The following is a 15,930-nucleotide window of genomic DNA, read 5'->3' on the forward strand; positions in this document are numbered from 1 at the left end:
TTAATAGAGATACAACACTGTCGTAAACTTTTTGTTACTGTACATAATAACAATAATATTCTTTTTTCAGAAGAATAAATACAATTTCAAAAATAACTCTCGGGTTATCGAGGCATTGTTAATTCTCTTTAAAATTTTAATATGCACACAGAAATATATAGATATATATATAATATAATACATATAACTCTAAATTCTTCTATAAACTTTAATTGCTCTTTTTTTCTTTCTTTCTTTTTTTTGTGTTTTTGTTTTTTTTTTTTTTTAATATCTATAGATATAATTAGTATCCTTCGAGACTTAAAATTAATATCCCATACGGTTGTCTATGATAATGTTGAGGACGGCAGTTTTGTCTGCAAGTATAAGTACAGAATATTGCGTTAATACTAAATGATAACATTAAAGCAGAAATATTTTAGTCGGTTAATTTTTGCGCCGTGTGTATACATAATTTATTTTTAACAATTTCTCTTGTTAATTTTTTCGAGTTAATTTCAAATCTTTCAAAAGATTTATAATTATAACATTCGACACGTTAAAATCCAAATAAAAATAGTAAAAATTGTACTCAAAGCATGGTGCAAAAAGGAAAGAAAAGGTTTCCATAGAAAATTAATTTTAGGAATACGATAAAGATCAAAATAATTTGACTAAAATAAAAAATATACATATATATAAATGCTATTCAATGCTTTAATATTTGATGATTGATTAAATGTATATATAAAATTACAAAAATATTTTAAGTTTTTTAAATAATTTTGTCAAAAATAATACATATATTGAAGAATATTTTTATTTGATTAAATTAATTTTTAAAAATATTAAAATAGGAAACTCATCTTTCTTTCTTACTTTTGAATCTAATTGATTATAAATATATGTTTATTATGTACATAATTGCAATCAATTAATATTGTTTTCAAATAGGAAACAATCGTAAAAAAATATTAATATCACTAATATAAAAACGATTTATTATTTGAGTTTAATTGAGTTCTTTTTTATCATATAAAAAAGAAAATTTTAATATACCTGTTAACCAACATTTATGAGAAATTACAGAAAAAATTAAAAATTTTATTTTTGTCTTAAAATAAAATAGTTATAAAATAATCCAAATTATAATGAAAAATATATATTTTTATAATTGCAGCACAAACATTTTTTGTATTTAAAATTACATAAATGCAGGAGATAAGACATCATTGTTAATTCACTTTAGAATCCTACAAATATATAAGAGAAAGATATTTAACATATATATGCATATATATTTTTTTATTTTTTTAAAATCATCAATATTCTCAGTTTGATATCGAATATAAAATAGGCAATTCTTCGGTATTCATAGAATGTTCTCTTCATAGATATTATGTATAACAACATAATACATCGAGTCGTATGAAATTCATTTCATATCCTCTATAATTGAATAACATATGTATATTATAATAAATATCGATTAACATACAAGATAATATTCGATGCATTTGCATCGTCTTCAGTACTTAATTAGAATAAATTAGATCTAATCAGAGATCAAATTCTTACAATATTTGAATAACATGAAATAATCTGTTAAAAAGCGGACTCTTTAAATTCGTGTTCTTACCGTCCACATGATTTTCAATTTATAATTTATTCAATCGTATCGACTTCTTCTACATCGGTATGACAATCGCTAATTCCGTCATCACTGATTTCTTTTACAGTTAACATGTTCTCCATTTTATTGATATTTTTCATAATAACTTGAGACGCAACAAGAACGTCTAAATCTTCGAATAATTCTTTTTGACTGCAACAAGCTTCTTGCTCCTCCTCGTCCTCGGATACAACCATGTCTTCTTCATCAGTATTCGACATAATCACAATGTCTGGCGTGGCGCTACAAATCTCATTCTGTGGACTATCTTCATATATTTTATTTCGCACTTCCACGGAGAATGGTCCTTCACCTTCCTTAGTCGTGATCGTTTCCCCGCTATAATCGCTAAATATATCAGACCTTGGTTTCACATAGATAGGTGATTGCATTTCGTCTTCGCCTTCGAGGTCCTCAAGATCAGTTTCTGTTTGGAAAGGAGTATTGACAATCTTAAGATTATCTTGATTCTCATTCTCTTCGTTCTCTAGCTCGCTTGGATAAATTTCGTCCACGTCTGTCATATTCTCAACGAAACTATTACGCTTAACGAAATCTTTATCATCCAGTGATAAATAATTCGAGCTTTCACTTTCTATGACATCGAATGTCACGGAAATAATCGGGTTTTGTTCCATGTTATTCAAAGGTTTGATTTGCGAATTAATCGTAGTTAACTCTCCCTCTGAATCGGTGTCAGAGAAATGTAACGACGAGTTATTAATCATAGCGTTCAATCTTCTACGCGTCGATCTTATTTTACGCTTTGCTTTCGTCCCAGTCTCTTTCGATTTGGACGAGTTTAAATTTTCGTCAATGATCTGCGGATCTGCAACATTTTTCTCATTTTGATCAACCTCTGGTTGCTCCTTAATTCGATTCGAAGACTCTGTATCGATCACGCTCTTTTCTACGGATAGTCCATTCTCGTTCCGTGATTCCAATGTACAATTATCTTCCATTTCCACTCTCTCTTCTTGTTTCTCACTCGAATCTTCCATGTGTACGTAAATGTCTCTTGGAAATAGGTTTCTTTCTTGGGTTTTTTTTTTTTTTTAAGATTTAGCGCGCAGATCTTAAGTGCAAATTACTAAAGAACTTAAAAAAACCTGAAACTGAAAATAATAAGAAAGAAATGGAAATTAATGTATAAAACGAACAAAAATGTAATAACAATGTTATAACTGGTGTGTTATGGACAAACAAAGCAAACGTAAAAAGTGTAACCAATATCTCAACTCGATTTAAATAAAATAAACTCACGTTATAAGAAAATTGTGGTAGAATGATACTCGAAAGAAGAAGATAGGTTTTAAAAGTAGTGGTAGTTCCAATGGTTCAGAACAAACTAAATGAATTCGTCATAGCTATCGAACGTTTGTTGATACTGTTATACGTAATTAAATTACAGAAGCCTCACTCGACTTTCGAGGCATAAGTAGATTAACATGCCCTCTTAAACGAAAATAGAATTACAGTAGAAATTTTTCTACTGCACGAAATGAAATTGTTTTCAAAACAATGTTTTCTTTAATATTTTAATACCAAATTTTACCTAAAGTTTATAAATATCGATTATCACTATTAATTAGTTTTATAATGAAGTCATTTGTTTAATAAGAATACATGTATATATATATATATATATCTAAATTTCATAATCGTTAAAGCAATTCATGTATTATAATAAATAATTTCTTATTATAATGGAACATATAAAATTTCCTTTTTTGCACCTTGCATTTGAATTTGAATTCAATTAGATTGATTAATGTTTCCTTTAAATAAATTTCACTGCGATTTGTGTAATTTTTACATAAATTTTCTTCATTGCTCTAACGTTATCATTAATCTAATATGAAGTGAAGAAACATGGATATATCATACCTGTTCGTTCCTTTTGCAAGGTGTCGGTAATAAATTTCTTTTCGGAAGGCGAAATATCCTTAGGTTCGTCGCCTTTCTCTTTTTGCTCCATCTTGTATTTCGATTCATAAGAATCCAATTTTTGACTAATAATATTCGAATCTTCATAATCTGCAACGAAAGGAAGAACAAAACGTTATATTTTGTAATTAAACATTAATTTTCCCAGCTCTGTATATATATATAATATTGATATATTACAGAAAAAAATTTACCTTTCAATTTCTTTTGTACTTCAACTTTAGTTATAATTTCTGGAAGAACAATATTCAACACGCAAATTGGTTGTTGAGGGGGTTCTCCTTTCGCTACTTTCGGTTCTCGCATAAACAGCATCCTAGCAACCGGATCCAACAACGGATCTTTCACTTTTACGTGAAAAGATAAACGATTTTGACGAAAAGCTTTAAAGGTAAATTTCAATTGTACTCCCGATTTCGTCACAGGTACTAAATTTCCACTGAATTCAATATAAAGATCTTTCCCATCGAGTGCCTGTAACGAAAGTTAATCATAAAAATATCTGGATGGAATTAAAATAAAATTAAAATTATATAATGAACAATATTTACTTCGACATCGCGGCTTTTTACAATTTCGACAAATTCCTCTTGCCTTTCCAAAGTGTGCATTCCTTCTTTTCCATCGGTCATGCATAACACTCTTAATGTTGCTTCAAGCACATCCATTCGTTTCGAATATATTATAAAACTGAATCAAAAAAAAAAAAAAAAAAAATTAATATTTTATGAATAAGAAAGGATTATATATAATTTAATTGAATATTGATATGCATACTTTGTAATATATGGCACAAATAACGATTCTTCATATAATTCGGTTGCCATTTTTGGAACTGCGCCTATATTTCGGCAATCCATTAACCAGAATCGAGCGGATACAGTTGTGGTAAAGGACACTGTATCGTTCATAAAAGTTAATGGTGTCGACCCAGTAACATCTTCCCATTGTGATTCACTGGTTCCACCTAAATTTAAAATGAAAAGTAATAAAAAGAATTATATGAGATATTTTTTATTTATTATTATATAGAATATATAATTAATATAATATAATTAATTTACCTGCAATACTACATAAAAGTCGTAATGTTGGTGTTTCACCACCATATTGATTAATCATCCCTTTATTCGCTGCTTGTGGTACAGGTATGGTAAGGGTGATTGGTTTATGAAACTTTCGTCTTCTCGGCTCGATCGTTATTACAGGTGAAACAGCTACGCAATTTCCTAGTAACTTTGCTGTAAGCTCTGCCGGAATGACGTGAGCCTATAAAAGTTAGAAATAGGAACGGCTATCGATTATATTCATCCAACATAAAAATTTCCTGTTGCGAAATATTGCAATTTAAATTACTTGTAATCCAACTTTAATCTTCTTTGTTAATGCTCCTGGTGGAAAGACTGCTTGGACGTCGTTAGCCACACTTGATGTTAAAATTCCACCTTCGGCACCAATCACGTGAACCTCCTGTTTTATTCTCGTGATAATAGCAAAGTATTGAGGAAAATCGGTTGTTATTATACGGGTAATTCTGCCAGAATGAGTAGCGCTCATTTGAGGATCTATAATAAATAGATATAAATAGATACGTTAAATTATATATGTGTAAACATGTTGATAAAACTATTTTTAAATTTTTAAAAATACCATATGGAGTATTTAATAGAGTGGTATCATTATCAGCAGAATTATCGTGTTCTTTCCACGTTTCACCATTATCACTTCTAAGAATAATGATTTCTCTCTCCTTGCCTCGAATAGACGCGAAATGTGGTATATCGATTAAAACTGGGCTAAAATGAAATATATATAAATATATATTGTTTGCAGAATAATAAAAATAATCAAATGTAAAAAATCAAAAATGATTTGCAGAATGATATTTACCCTAGAAACGTAGCACCAATTGGTCCCATTTCTATGATACGAGTTGCTAAAGCCTCTCCCTCCATTAAAGGAGGAGGATTTGCAACTTTATTAGGTTTTATCAATCTACACGTAACACGAATCGGCATTGTTGCTCTACGTGGTGGCACAATGATACGTACACCGCTGTGTCTGCATCCTTTCATAGCACCTCCACGTGCGTCCACCAAGAAACTTACTAAAAATCTAAAAATTAAAATTATCTTTTTACACAAATCTTACGGAGTAAATATAATTGTTACCATATGAAATTGCTCATTTTGAAATGACAATCATAATTTCAGTGAATTTAATATTATAAGAATTTAAACTAGTTTATAATACAGTTGGAACACAATGAAATATTAATTTAATTTTTAAAAGTTATGTTAACAAGAGAGTGATGATTTAAAAAATTTTAAAGCGATAATAAAAATTTGCTAAAACTTCGAAAATTGCAATTTTATATAGTAGAATTTAATTAAAATCATGTATGCTCACAATTTATTTCGATTATGTGGTATCAAATAAAATTAAAATTGGATATTTAATCAAAGTTAATATATCAATCGTATCTTATCTATCATAGGAATAAAAATTACTTACGATCTGAAATGAAGTCGGCTAAAAATGAAAATATTTAATTTCAATTAATGATAATTTCCATATAAAATTTTATGCTACAAATACTTTACATATTATTAAATAATATTTTTTTTTAAAGATATAATTTATTTTAAAATTGATTTATTATAAAAATATAATTTATTTACCATATAATGTATATAAATTTAATATTAATATTTACATACCCCAAATTAAATCCATCAGTATCAAAGTTTTCTGCTAGACAATAATTATTGCTTTGAGTGAAATCCTGTTTTTCTTCTTTTGTAACTGGTCGAGAACAGTGCCACACATTACGTAAAACGTTATCGTAACATTTCTAAAGTAAGGAATAAATATTTTACCTTGTCTATGTATTGGATCATCCCGTGTAACATCAATAGGCAATGAATCATCTCTTAAACTTTTCATCAAATCTGCTGTAAGGTATCGATACGGCTGCTCGCTGATCAATGCATCTGAACCTGTACACGAATATCGCGGTTCAGTTTTGTTTCATGTACATTTTTTTTTATTTAACAGTGAATGTTTATATACGTGTTTGTGAAACATCATATTCTATTCATATTCATAAAATTATTTACATAATTCTTGACTTTCTTATAAACTTAATTAATCATAATAATCATGTTCATTGTCTGATTACGTAAAAAAATCGTACCTCCTTCATCGTCAGAATCAGACATAAAACTAGTTTCTTGCAAACTTTCAGGTGCGATAACTTTGTACTTCTCGTCCCAATTTTTATTATCAGGCGCCAAGGTATCATAAGACAATCCCTTCAATACCTCCATTACAGATATATATCCTAATTTTTGAGCTATATTTAATGCAGTCAGTCCATCCTGAAAGAAATAGGTCATATAAATCGATATTTTATATTATAAAAGAAATATCACAATTGTATATCATACAATTTTTCAAAGAGAAAGATTTCTATGCATAATCTATAATAAATAGAAAAAAATAATAGTAATTACATTCGTTCGAGCTTTATGCGAAGCATTTCCTTCTAATAATGCACTAACAATATGTGCATGGCCTTGTTGAGCAGCTTGATGTAACGGAGTGTAATTTTGATTAGTTTTTACGTCGATAGTTGCATTGTGTTTTAAAAGAAATCGAATCATCGAAAGATTCCCGAAATGTGCCGCGACATGTATTGGTCGATAACCAGTTTCGGTTTCGCTTTCAACGTTTGCACCATTTTTCACAAGTATAGAAGCCACTTTGATAAAATCTTCTTGAGCACACAAGTGCAGTGCGGTGAGACCATTCTAGACAAAAAAATCGTTTAATAAATATTAATTTCTCAAGAGATTATTTTTTTTAATTAAAAAATATAATTATAATGACTTTACGTACCTTTGATTTATGATTTGGATCAGCTCCATGCTCGATTAACAGATTCGTCATATCATAATGTCCTTTTTGTGCGCTTAAATGCAATGGTGTAAATCCTGCTTTGGATTCAGCATTCGCGTTTGCTCCATTCTCTAAGAGAGTAGAAGCAATATCCATCTAAAAAATTTTCAATTAAATTTTCAATTACTCAATTACAAGATTGATTATTAAAGATTAAATTCGTTACTTTTGTGAATTCTTGAATTCTTAAATTTTTTATATTAATTTATATTTCTTACAAGAATAATGGTAAATCATACGTTCAAATAAAACAATTTAGCTTTTGTTATTATTTATTCGGATATAATATGATATTACCTGATTTTTACGTGCAGCAATATGTAGAGGAGTATGTCCATTTTGAGAAGCTAAATGAGGGGATGCTCCTTTTTCTAACAAAAGATTTGCAACATTTGGATGATCATAATGGCAAGCCAAATGTAAAGGAGAAATATCATTCTGAAATTTTACATTTTTAATACATTAATAAACATGAAAAAAAAAATAATAAATGAAGTGTTATTAAAATTAAATTAATTGAATTAAATTGTAAATGATTCTGATATAAGTATAATATAAAATAATATCAAAAAATTTGAAAAATATATAATTGATACATACCTTTCCTTGTGCATCAAGTTTACTATCTCTTTGCAAAAGTATATTTGCAACGCTCATATTGCCATATTTAGCTGCGATATGTAAAGGAGTAAAACCATTTTTAGTTGTAGCCTTAAGAGAAGCATTGTTTTCCACAAGAATAGTTGCCACCTGTATATGAAAATATGAACTCAAGTGAAACTATAATTAATTTCTTTAAGCTAATAAAAAAAATATATATGATGCATAATATAAAAAAATTTTAAATGATTAAAAAAAAATTTAAAACATATAAAACGATTAATTTAATTTTTCTTATCTTTACTTTTAAATTTCGCGCGATTCTAGATCATTCGGACATATATAGAATGAAGTATTTAAGTGGAATCATCTGGATTCGTAATACAAATTGATTTACAAAAATTGATTGTATTGTTTCAAAGGAATAGTATATCACATAATTTTGTATTTTAAATTATATTTAAAAAAAAAGAAAAATTATAAAAAAAAATTATAAAAAATTAAAATTATATTTAAAAAATATGAACATGTTCATAAACAATATAGAAATATTATTCGTAATATAATGCCAAAAATATATTTTGTTTTTTTTTAAATAAAATTTTATTATTAAAATTATTATAATATTAAAAAAAAATTAAAAATTAAAAAATTATTAAAATTCCTAATTTGATCGAATTCTAAGTATATAAAATAATTAATAAATACTATTATATATTATTATTACAAATCTATTCAATATTTTAAAATAGATAAAAGGTTTTTTAATATCTTACCTTAAATTAAAATTTACAGTTACTTCTAAATGGCATATATAATAAATGCGAAATGAAAATAAAGAAATGAGGTTATTAATTTCTAAGATGTTAATAATGATATAATATAAGAGATAGCTAGAAAAAGGCAACAAAAAAATAATTAATATGGTGAAAAATTTTATTAAAATTCATTACAGATAAATAACATAACATAAAATATAACAAATATAAACGAAACTTAATTAACAGAATATGAAATAAAATATAAATAATAAGGAAGGAAATATGTAACAACAGAAAATAAGAAATTTTCTAATAATTACAGAAACTATATAAGGTATTCACGATATCTTGTCCAAAATAAATATAATCTACTTTGCGTGCTGATGTAATCCGCTATCTTTGAAATTTCTTTGTACATTACCTCCTCCTGCCCTTCTTTTGCTGCAATATGTAATGCTGTGTACATATCTTTTGTGGTAGTATCAACTGCTGCACCATGTTGCAGAAGTAACATAACAATATCAATATTTCCTAATCGTGATGCAATATGAAGGGGTGTTTGTTGTTCCTAAAATGAATCAAGACAATTGCCATTTATATGTATAAATATAAATATATTAATAATAATATGTACTATTAATAATTATTATAATAAATTAACAATAAAATGTGCATCTATTACAAAAATAATAATAATATCAACATAAAAAACGAAATGAGACTGGTTAATGGAGTGTGTGAAATACGTAATAACAATGAGTACACAATGATCATTTATATGTATCATTTTATGTATGATTTTCGTTAAATTATATTAACGAAATCTGATCGTACCAGAAATAATTGTTTTTAAACAATTTTATATTACTTACCCTTGCGCGAGCATCAACTTTGGCTCCGTTTCGTAATAAAATTCGAATAATGTCTGTTTGATTAGCTCTAGCTGCCAGATGTAGAGGTGTTTCACCCCTAACAGTTGGCACGTCAGGATTGGCTTCGTGTTGCAGTAGAAATATCACGATATTCATACATCCCATAAAACTGGCCACATGTAATGGAGTCAGTCCAGACTGTAAAATATATGTATCTTCTATTAACATTTTAGTACTATGACTCCACAGTTTTCGAACGAATATACTTTCTTCTTCGATATATTTATATGGAATACATAGAAATGATCATCTATATTGATCATAACAGAATCTATATAAAATAACCGTTAACCAGTCTTATAATAAACTACCAAACAATCTGTTACATTTTTTAAAGTATATCTTTTTATTATTTTTCTTTTTTTCAATTATGAATATTTATAAATACTATGTAAAAAATAAAAGATATTTTTTATTTGATTCTTGAATTAAATATTAACAAAAAAAAATCATTAGTTTTAAATATTCTTTTATTATTAGTGATTAATCAATTTCGCAGATATTAGTTTATTTTGAATAAATAAAAATTTTATTCATGATTTTTTCATGATTAAGTGAAAGTAATTAAAAAAGTTAGTTGTTTATAACGTGATCGAAGAATGAGTATTTTAAACTTTAAATTAATGATATATATATATATTAATAATTTGAAACAAGAATAAAAATTAGAATAAAAAGAAAAAGAAGAAACTTGTACTTTCTGAGAGAATAAGTATTACTTAAACAATAAAAAAGTTGTTAACATACCTCGGTAGTAGACTCGATCGATGCTCCATGTTTTACTAAGAGTTCAACAACTTTTATTCGATTCTTCTTACAAGCAATATGTAGTGGTGTGAAGCCATTTAAAGCTCGTGCATTCGGATCAGCTTTCCGGTCCAGAAGTAATTTCGCAACTCTAACATGTCCACAATGTGCGGCAACATGAAGAGACGTTAAATAATCGATCGTAACTTCATCTACTGGCGCTCGATGATATAATAATACTCTTGCTGCATCTACATGATCTCCTTGTGATGCCATGTGCAATGGTGCAAGTCCATTCTAAAAAATATAATTTTCATTAATAAAATCGACATATTATTTATTGTATTATATATTGTATTTCTTATACACATCATTAACATTGGTAATATAACAACTTTAGGAATTTAATTAATAATAATTAAATTTTTGTACATACTTTCGTTCGTGCACTAATAGGTGCAGAGTGTTCAAGAAGCGTGGTAATAACTTGTTCATGACCAGATCTTGCTGCACAATGAAGCGGTGTTAAACCATCCCTGGTTTTAGCATCGATTTGCGCAGAATTTTCTAATAATACTTTAACCATATTGTTTTTACCCCATTTCGCTGCTACATGTAAAGGGCTTATATTATGCTGATAAAAGAAATCAAGAATATTAATATCAAATACAAATTTATTAATTTTTATTGATATTAATTTATTCGTACCTTTGCTAAATAATTCACATCAGCTCCACGTTTTATTAATAAACGTGCTATTTCTTCGTTTCCATAATGGGCAGCGATATGTAGAGGTGTAAAGCCACTTTTCGACGTAACATCAGGTTTATGATCATTCTAAAAAGAATAGAAATAAAATATAAATGTAAAATTATGAATGTTCATTTTAAATTTTAAATTTTAAATTACCTGCAATAATAGATCAGCAGCTTTACAATCATCTTTTTTAGCCGCAATATGAAGTGCTGGTAATCTAACTTTTCCTTTAGAATCATTTTCTAAAAGAACGCTGACAACTTTATCATGTCCTTGTTGCATTGCAACAGCGAGAGGTGTAAATCCATCCTAAAATCATTCTTTATTGTCTAAATTGTATAAATTACATGAAAAACGTGATATAGTTATTATCAGTTATTTAAATGATAAATACGTACATATATTCGTTACATAATACAATCAATTGTATACATATATTCACCTCTGTAGCAAGACTTTGATTGGCGCCGTTACTGAGCAACAATTTAACAACTTGATCATGATTTTCTTGCGCAGCCATGTATAAAGGTGTAAAACCATTTTGAGATTGAATATTAACTGCAGCACCATACTGAATAAGAATATTTACTATTTCCGCTTGGCCAGCTGAAAATATATTATAAATCTCGTTCAATAATATTTATTTATGATTATATTTAATATAATATTATATATAAAATTAATTTAATATAATTTTAAAAATGTATTATTAAATATGTTAGTTTCTTTATTGTAATCTATTTTATATTATATAATAATTAAAGATTAAATTTACCCAACGAAGCTATATGCAGCGCAGTATTTCCTTTCTTTGTAGCTGCATCCACTGTAGCACCTCTTTTTAATAATTCCGTTACTATTTCAACATGACCATCTTTCGATGCTAAGTGTAAAGCATTTAAACCATTCTGAAATATGAATTATAAAAATATAAAATATTTTGATTTGAATAAAACAAATAACATTTAATAAATACGAAAATAACAGATAATTGTAAGAATTTATAAATCTTACCGAATTAGCTGTATTAATATCTAAATCGGTATCGAGAAATTCAATCACTTTTTCAAGGTTCCCAGACCGCGCAGCACGAAGAAATGCTGTCGTATCGTCAGCCTAAATATGAAACAATATATCAATATTAAATATATAAATAATAATAATAATATTCATTTTCTAATTTTAATTTTCAATATTAATAATTATTGAAAATTATTATAAAATAGTTCAAATGTTCTGAAAATATTTTTCCTAAATTCATTAAATAAAATAAATAAATTTTAAATTTAAAAATTAAATTTTAAAAAAAATTAAAATAAAATAAAAAGAAAAGAATTATTAAATATATTTGAAATTGAATAAAATGTATTAATGATTAGTTATTAATTAACAATGTAACAAAATTAATGCTTACAATACAATTATCTTAAATATTTTCATTATAAAATATTTTTAATTATATTTCCTTTTGATATATTTAATAATATTATTTAAAAAACAACAAATCGAAAAATAAAATAAATAGAAATTTAAGAAAATCTTTCTATTTTATAAATCATTAATAAATAAACATGTGATACAATATATTGCATATAAATCAATTATATGAATTATAATGTATTATATAAGTAAGAAATAATTAATAATATAATATTGTTTTTATTCAATGCAGTGTAAAGTGCAGTATAAAATGCAGTAAAAATGTTTTTTATTTTAAAAAAAAATGACTTAAAAATTTAATAAATTGATATTGTTATGAAATATTTATGTTTTTCTTCATATTCAAAAATTTATAAACCATTGTTTTTAATTTGACTATTGTATTCAAGTATTCAAGTCCGAATTATGTTATGTGCTAGTAATACATATAATTTGACCATGACCTTTATCCTATCAACAATTTTGATTTGTATTTTATTTGTATTTTTATTTGATTAATGAATTTTGTCCCCATTAAATTATTTATAATTATTTATATTATTCGAATTATTTCTCGATTAATATCTGGAAAACGGTAACCATACGATAAAAACCGGCTTATAAAACATCTATGTACCTATATCGTGTCTATACCTTGCTTACAATCATCCCCTCCCACTATTTCTTTTTATTTTATCTATGGTTATCAAGCTGAATTCTAAAGTTTTTTTTATTTTCTCATATTTAGTATTGTAATCAAAGAAATTCATTAAAAAAATGTATCATTTAAAAATTCAATATAATGCACTTTTTATTAACGAAAAAAATAAAATTATTTTAATGTATCATTCCAAAGTTCACACCCTTCGATCAGTTGAAGAAAGAAAAAATACCGGCGACATTCCGGCACCTCTTACGCAAAATGAATATAGAATCATACCTGACTGGTACTATCTGTAACCATTGTGCTTTATAAGAGACTCTAGGCACTATGATTCTTTCACTTGTCCAGCACCTGCTGGACACGAAGGTTCTTTTTCTCGGTACGCGTTAAATCACCATTCATGCACTCCTGGGGTAACGCTAAAGGTGAATAGGAATATAGGAGCCGCCCCGTATACCAAACTAAGGCGCAGAATCGAGCGGCAACGATTGAAAAACAGGGGTTGCATCGTTGCCTTTCTCACCCCCTATAATATCTGTCCTTGTTTTTCTCCCACCAACTCATGCGATATATCGAATCTCATCATCACTATGCGCATGCGCCTATCAAACTTAATAATATATATATGTATATATATATATATATATATATATATATCTATATGTATATATATATATATATATGCATTTTCCCCTTCCTCTTCTAGATATTTCTCTTCACTTTCTAATATAGCAACCTAGGAAAATTAGCTAGGTTTCACAACGTGCAAATTATCGGCCGAGTAAATATTACCATAAATGTGTTTCGTGATACAATTTTATCTTATTGTTCTTGTCTTATTGAACAATAAATTAAATAAAATATAACAAAATTTTTTAATATTTTTATATTATTATTTATATTATTTTCAAGTAAGTATAATTATATTAATACTAAATACTTTGATATAATAAGAAATTAAAAATTTATTATATTTAAATTAATTCTAAAAAAAGAGGTTAAAATAAAAACACAATATTTTACACTGTATATATTAATATACTTATGAAAAAACAATAATATGTTAAAAAAATGATACGCATGTGCAATATTTAAACAGATTTAAAAATGATTATCAAATAAAAAGTTTTTTCTTTAAATAATCTATTACTTTACTATTATGTTCATGAAAGTAATAATAATTTTTATTTTCTTATGATCTTTTTATATCATAAAAAAACATCTATAAAAATATTATAGATATAACAAAAAATTAATTATGACGGGTTAAAGAGAATTATAAAATGCAGTGAATAAGTAATCATTTATTAGTACTATTACATTTTATAAAATAATATTACGTTTTAAAAAAAACAGAATAATATATGTATATTATATAAACATTTTTCAAAAAAAGTTTTGCAAAAGTGAATGTTTTGATTGTTATAAAATAAAAAATATATAAAAAATTATTTATTTTAATAAAGAATTGAAAATTATGTTTAATATATTCTCCAATATTATGTTTTTAAGATTCAGATTATTCCATTGTTTCCAAACAAAAATATATAAATTAAATCATTAAATATTGCGTTATTATTTAATTTTCAAAAATAATATAAAAATTAAAATATTTAGCTATGTACATATATATAAATTTATAAATTTTTTAATTCATTGTGATTTCATTTCATGAACTAACAATATCTTAATAATATAAATTTTCTAAAAATAATTTCTAATTCCTTAAACACTGGATTTTCGCCAATATTACAACATAAATATATTAAAAAGAATGATATGTATCGATATAATCGATATCTTTTTAATATCGATACTAAAACAAATTCCTATTAAGAAATAATATGGTATAATTATCGTTTATCGAAAATTATTATAATATTTATTTTTAAAAACCGGAAATATTTAATTCGATGTATACTGAAAAGAGGAAATTTTAAAAATGCGTCATATATATTGCAATATATAAGTGTGCACAAATATGATGCACATTCTTTGAAAAATGTTACTTTCACACATTTTTACCTGGAACCTAATGATCGGTGGAAATGCCTCCTCTGTCATCATTCCCAAATAATAAACTGTGTATTTCGTTTGACAAGTTTTACGTATACGTATATTTCTTATGCTCCATACTGAAAACGTAGGTCAGAGGATATTTATAACATTCTCATGAACGCCTTTGTGGTGCATCTGCTTCAATGATTTGTATATATATATTTTATTTAAACCAATGAAATATATTTAGCACTAATCATTAATTTAACATAGTATTGTAATTTTTTAATTATTACCAAGCAATTGAATCAAGAGCTTTATTTACTTTTTCATTGATATTAAAAAAATTATATTTTTGTATTTCTTTTTAATTTGATTGAATAGAAATTAAATTAATATACATAAAACAATTATAAAATAATTATAAAATAAATTAAATTTCATTACATATATTTATACATTTTATATATATATATATATATATATATATATATC

General features: G+C 26.0%; 2 protein-coding genes across 4 annotated transcripts in view; both read right to left on the bottom strand.

Annotated features, from left to right (window-relative positions):
• LOC102671181 (ankyrin-2-like) overlaps positions 1-15,661 on the bottom strand; it is a 27,017-nt gene extending 11,356 nt beyond the window's left edge. Inside the window, exons 1-26 of the mRNA XM_031512426.1 lie at positions 15,463-15,661; positions 12,369-12,470; positions 12,130-12,262; positions 11,797-11,960; positions 11,508-11,663; positions 11,307-11,435; positions 11,035-11,232; positions 10,599-10,895; positions 9,792-9,989; positions 9,341-9,487; positions 8,159-8,308; positions 7,856-7,996; positions 7,499-7,654; positions 7,114-7,410; positions 6,795-6,978; positions 6,478-6,597; positions 6,319-6,403; positions 6,113-6,130; positions 5,489-5,713; positions 5,249-5,394; positions 4,955-5,163; positions 4,663-4,867; positions 4,376-4,565; positions 4,150-4,288; positions 3,793-4,072; positions 3,539-3,688 (exon numbers count right to left, since the gene is read on the bottom strand). Of these exons, the coding sequence (XP_031368286.1) occupies positions 3,539-3,688; positions 3,793-4,072; positions 4,150-4,288; positions 4,376-4,565; positions 4,663-4,867; positions 4,955-5,163; positions 5,249-5,394; positions 5,489-5,713; positions 6,113-6,130; positions 6,319-6,403; positions 6,478-6,597; positions 6,795-6,978; positions 7,114-7,410; positions 7,499-7,654; positions 7,856-7,996; positions 8,159-8,308; positions 9,341-9,487; positions 9,792-9,989; positions 10,599-10,895; positions 11,035-11,232; positions 11,307-11,435; positions 11,508-11,663; positions 11,797-11,960; positions 12,130-12,262; positions 12,369-12,470; positions 15,463-15,504 (4,261 nt within the window). The 5' untranslated portion in view covers positions 15,505-15,661. The remainder of the gene's footprint in view (positions 1-3,538; positions 3,689-3,792; positions 4,073-4,149; positions 4,289-4,375; positions 4,566-4,662; positions 4,868-4,954; positions 5,164-5,248; positions 5,395-5,488; positions 5,714-6,112; positions 6,131-6,318; positions 6,404-6,477; positions 6,598-6,794; positions 6,979-7,113; positions 7,411-7,498; positions 7,655-7,855; positions 7,997-8,158; positions 8,309-9,340; positions 9,488-9,791; positions 9,990-10,598; positions 10,896-11,034; positions 11,233-11,306; positions 11,436-11,507; positions 11,664-11,796; positions 11,961-12,129; positions 12,263-12,368; positions 12,471-15,462) is intronic.
• On the bottom strand, positions 339-3,185 carry LOC102674500. Of its 3 annotated transcripts, none has more exons than XM_031512425.1 (3): positions 2,915-3,185; positions 1,619-2,766; positions 339-356 (listed from the first exon to the last, which is right to left on the bottom strand). In XM_031512425.1, exon 2 carries the CDS (start codon positions 2,650-2,652, stop codon positions 1,645-1,647), a length of 1,008 nt encoding a protein of 335 aa, XP_031368285.1. In that variant the 5' UTR covers positions 2,653-2,766; positions 2,915-3,185; the 3' UTR covers positions 339-356; positions 1,619-1,644. The 3 variants fall into 3 exon arrangements, with proteins under 3 accessions (XP_031368285.1, XP_031368284.1, XP_006619703.1); XM_031512424.1 differs by lacking the exon at positions 339-356 and adding an exon at positions 1,119-1,232; XM_006619640.2 differs by lacking the exon at positions 339-356 and having other exon boundaries at positions 1,296-2,766.
• Positions 15,662-15,930: the final 269 nt, after the last annotated feature.

This window comes from Apis dorsata, unplaced genomic scaffold, assembly GCF_000469605.1.
Source record: "Apis dorsata unplaced genomic scaffold, Apis dorsata 1.3 scaffold_429, whole genome shotgun sequence".
Classification (NCBI taxonomy): Eukaryota; Metazoa; Arthropoda; class Insecta; order Hymenoptera; family Apidae; genus Apis; species Apis dorsata.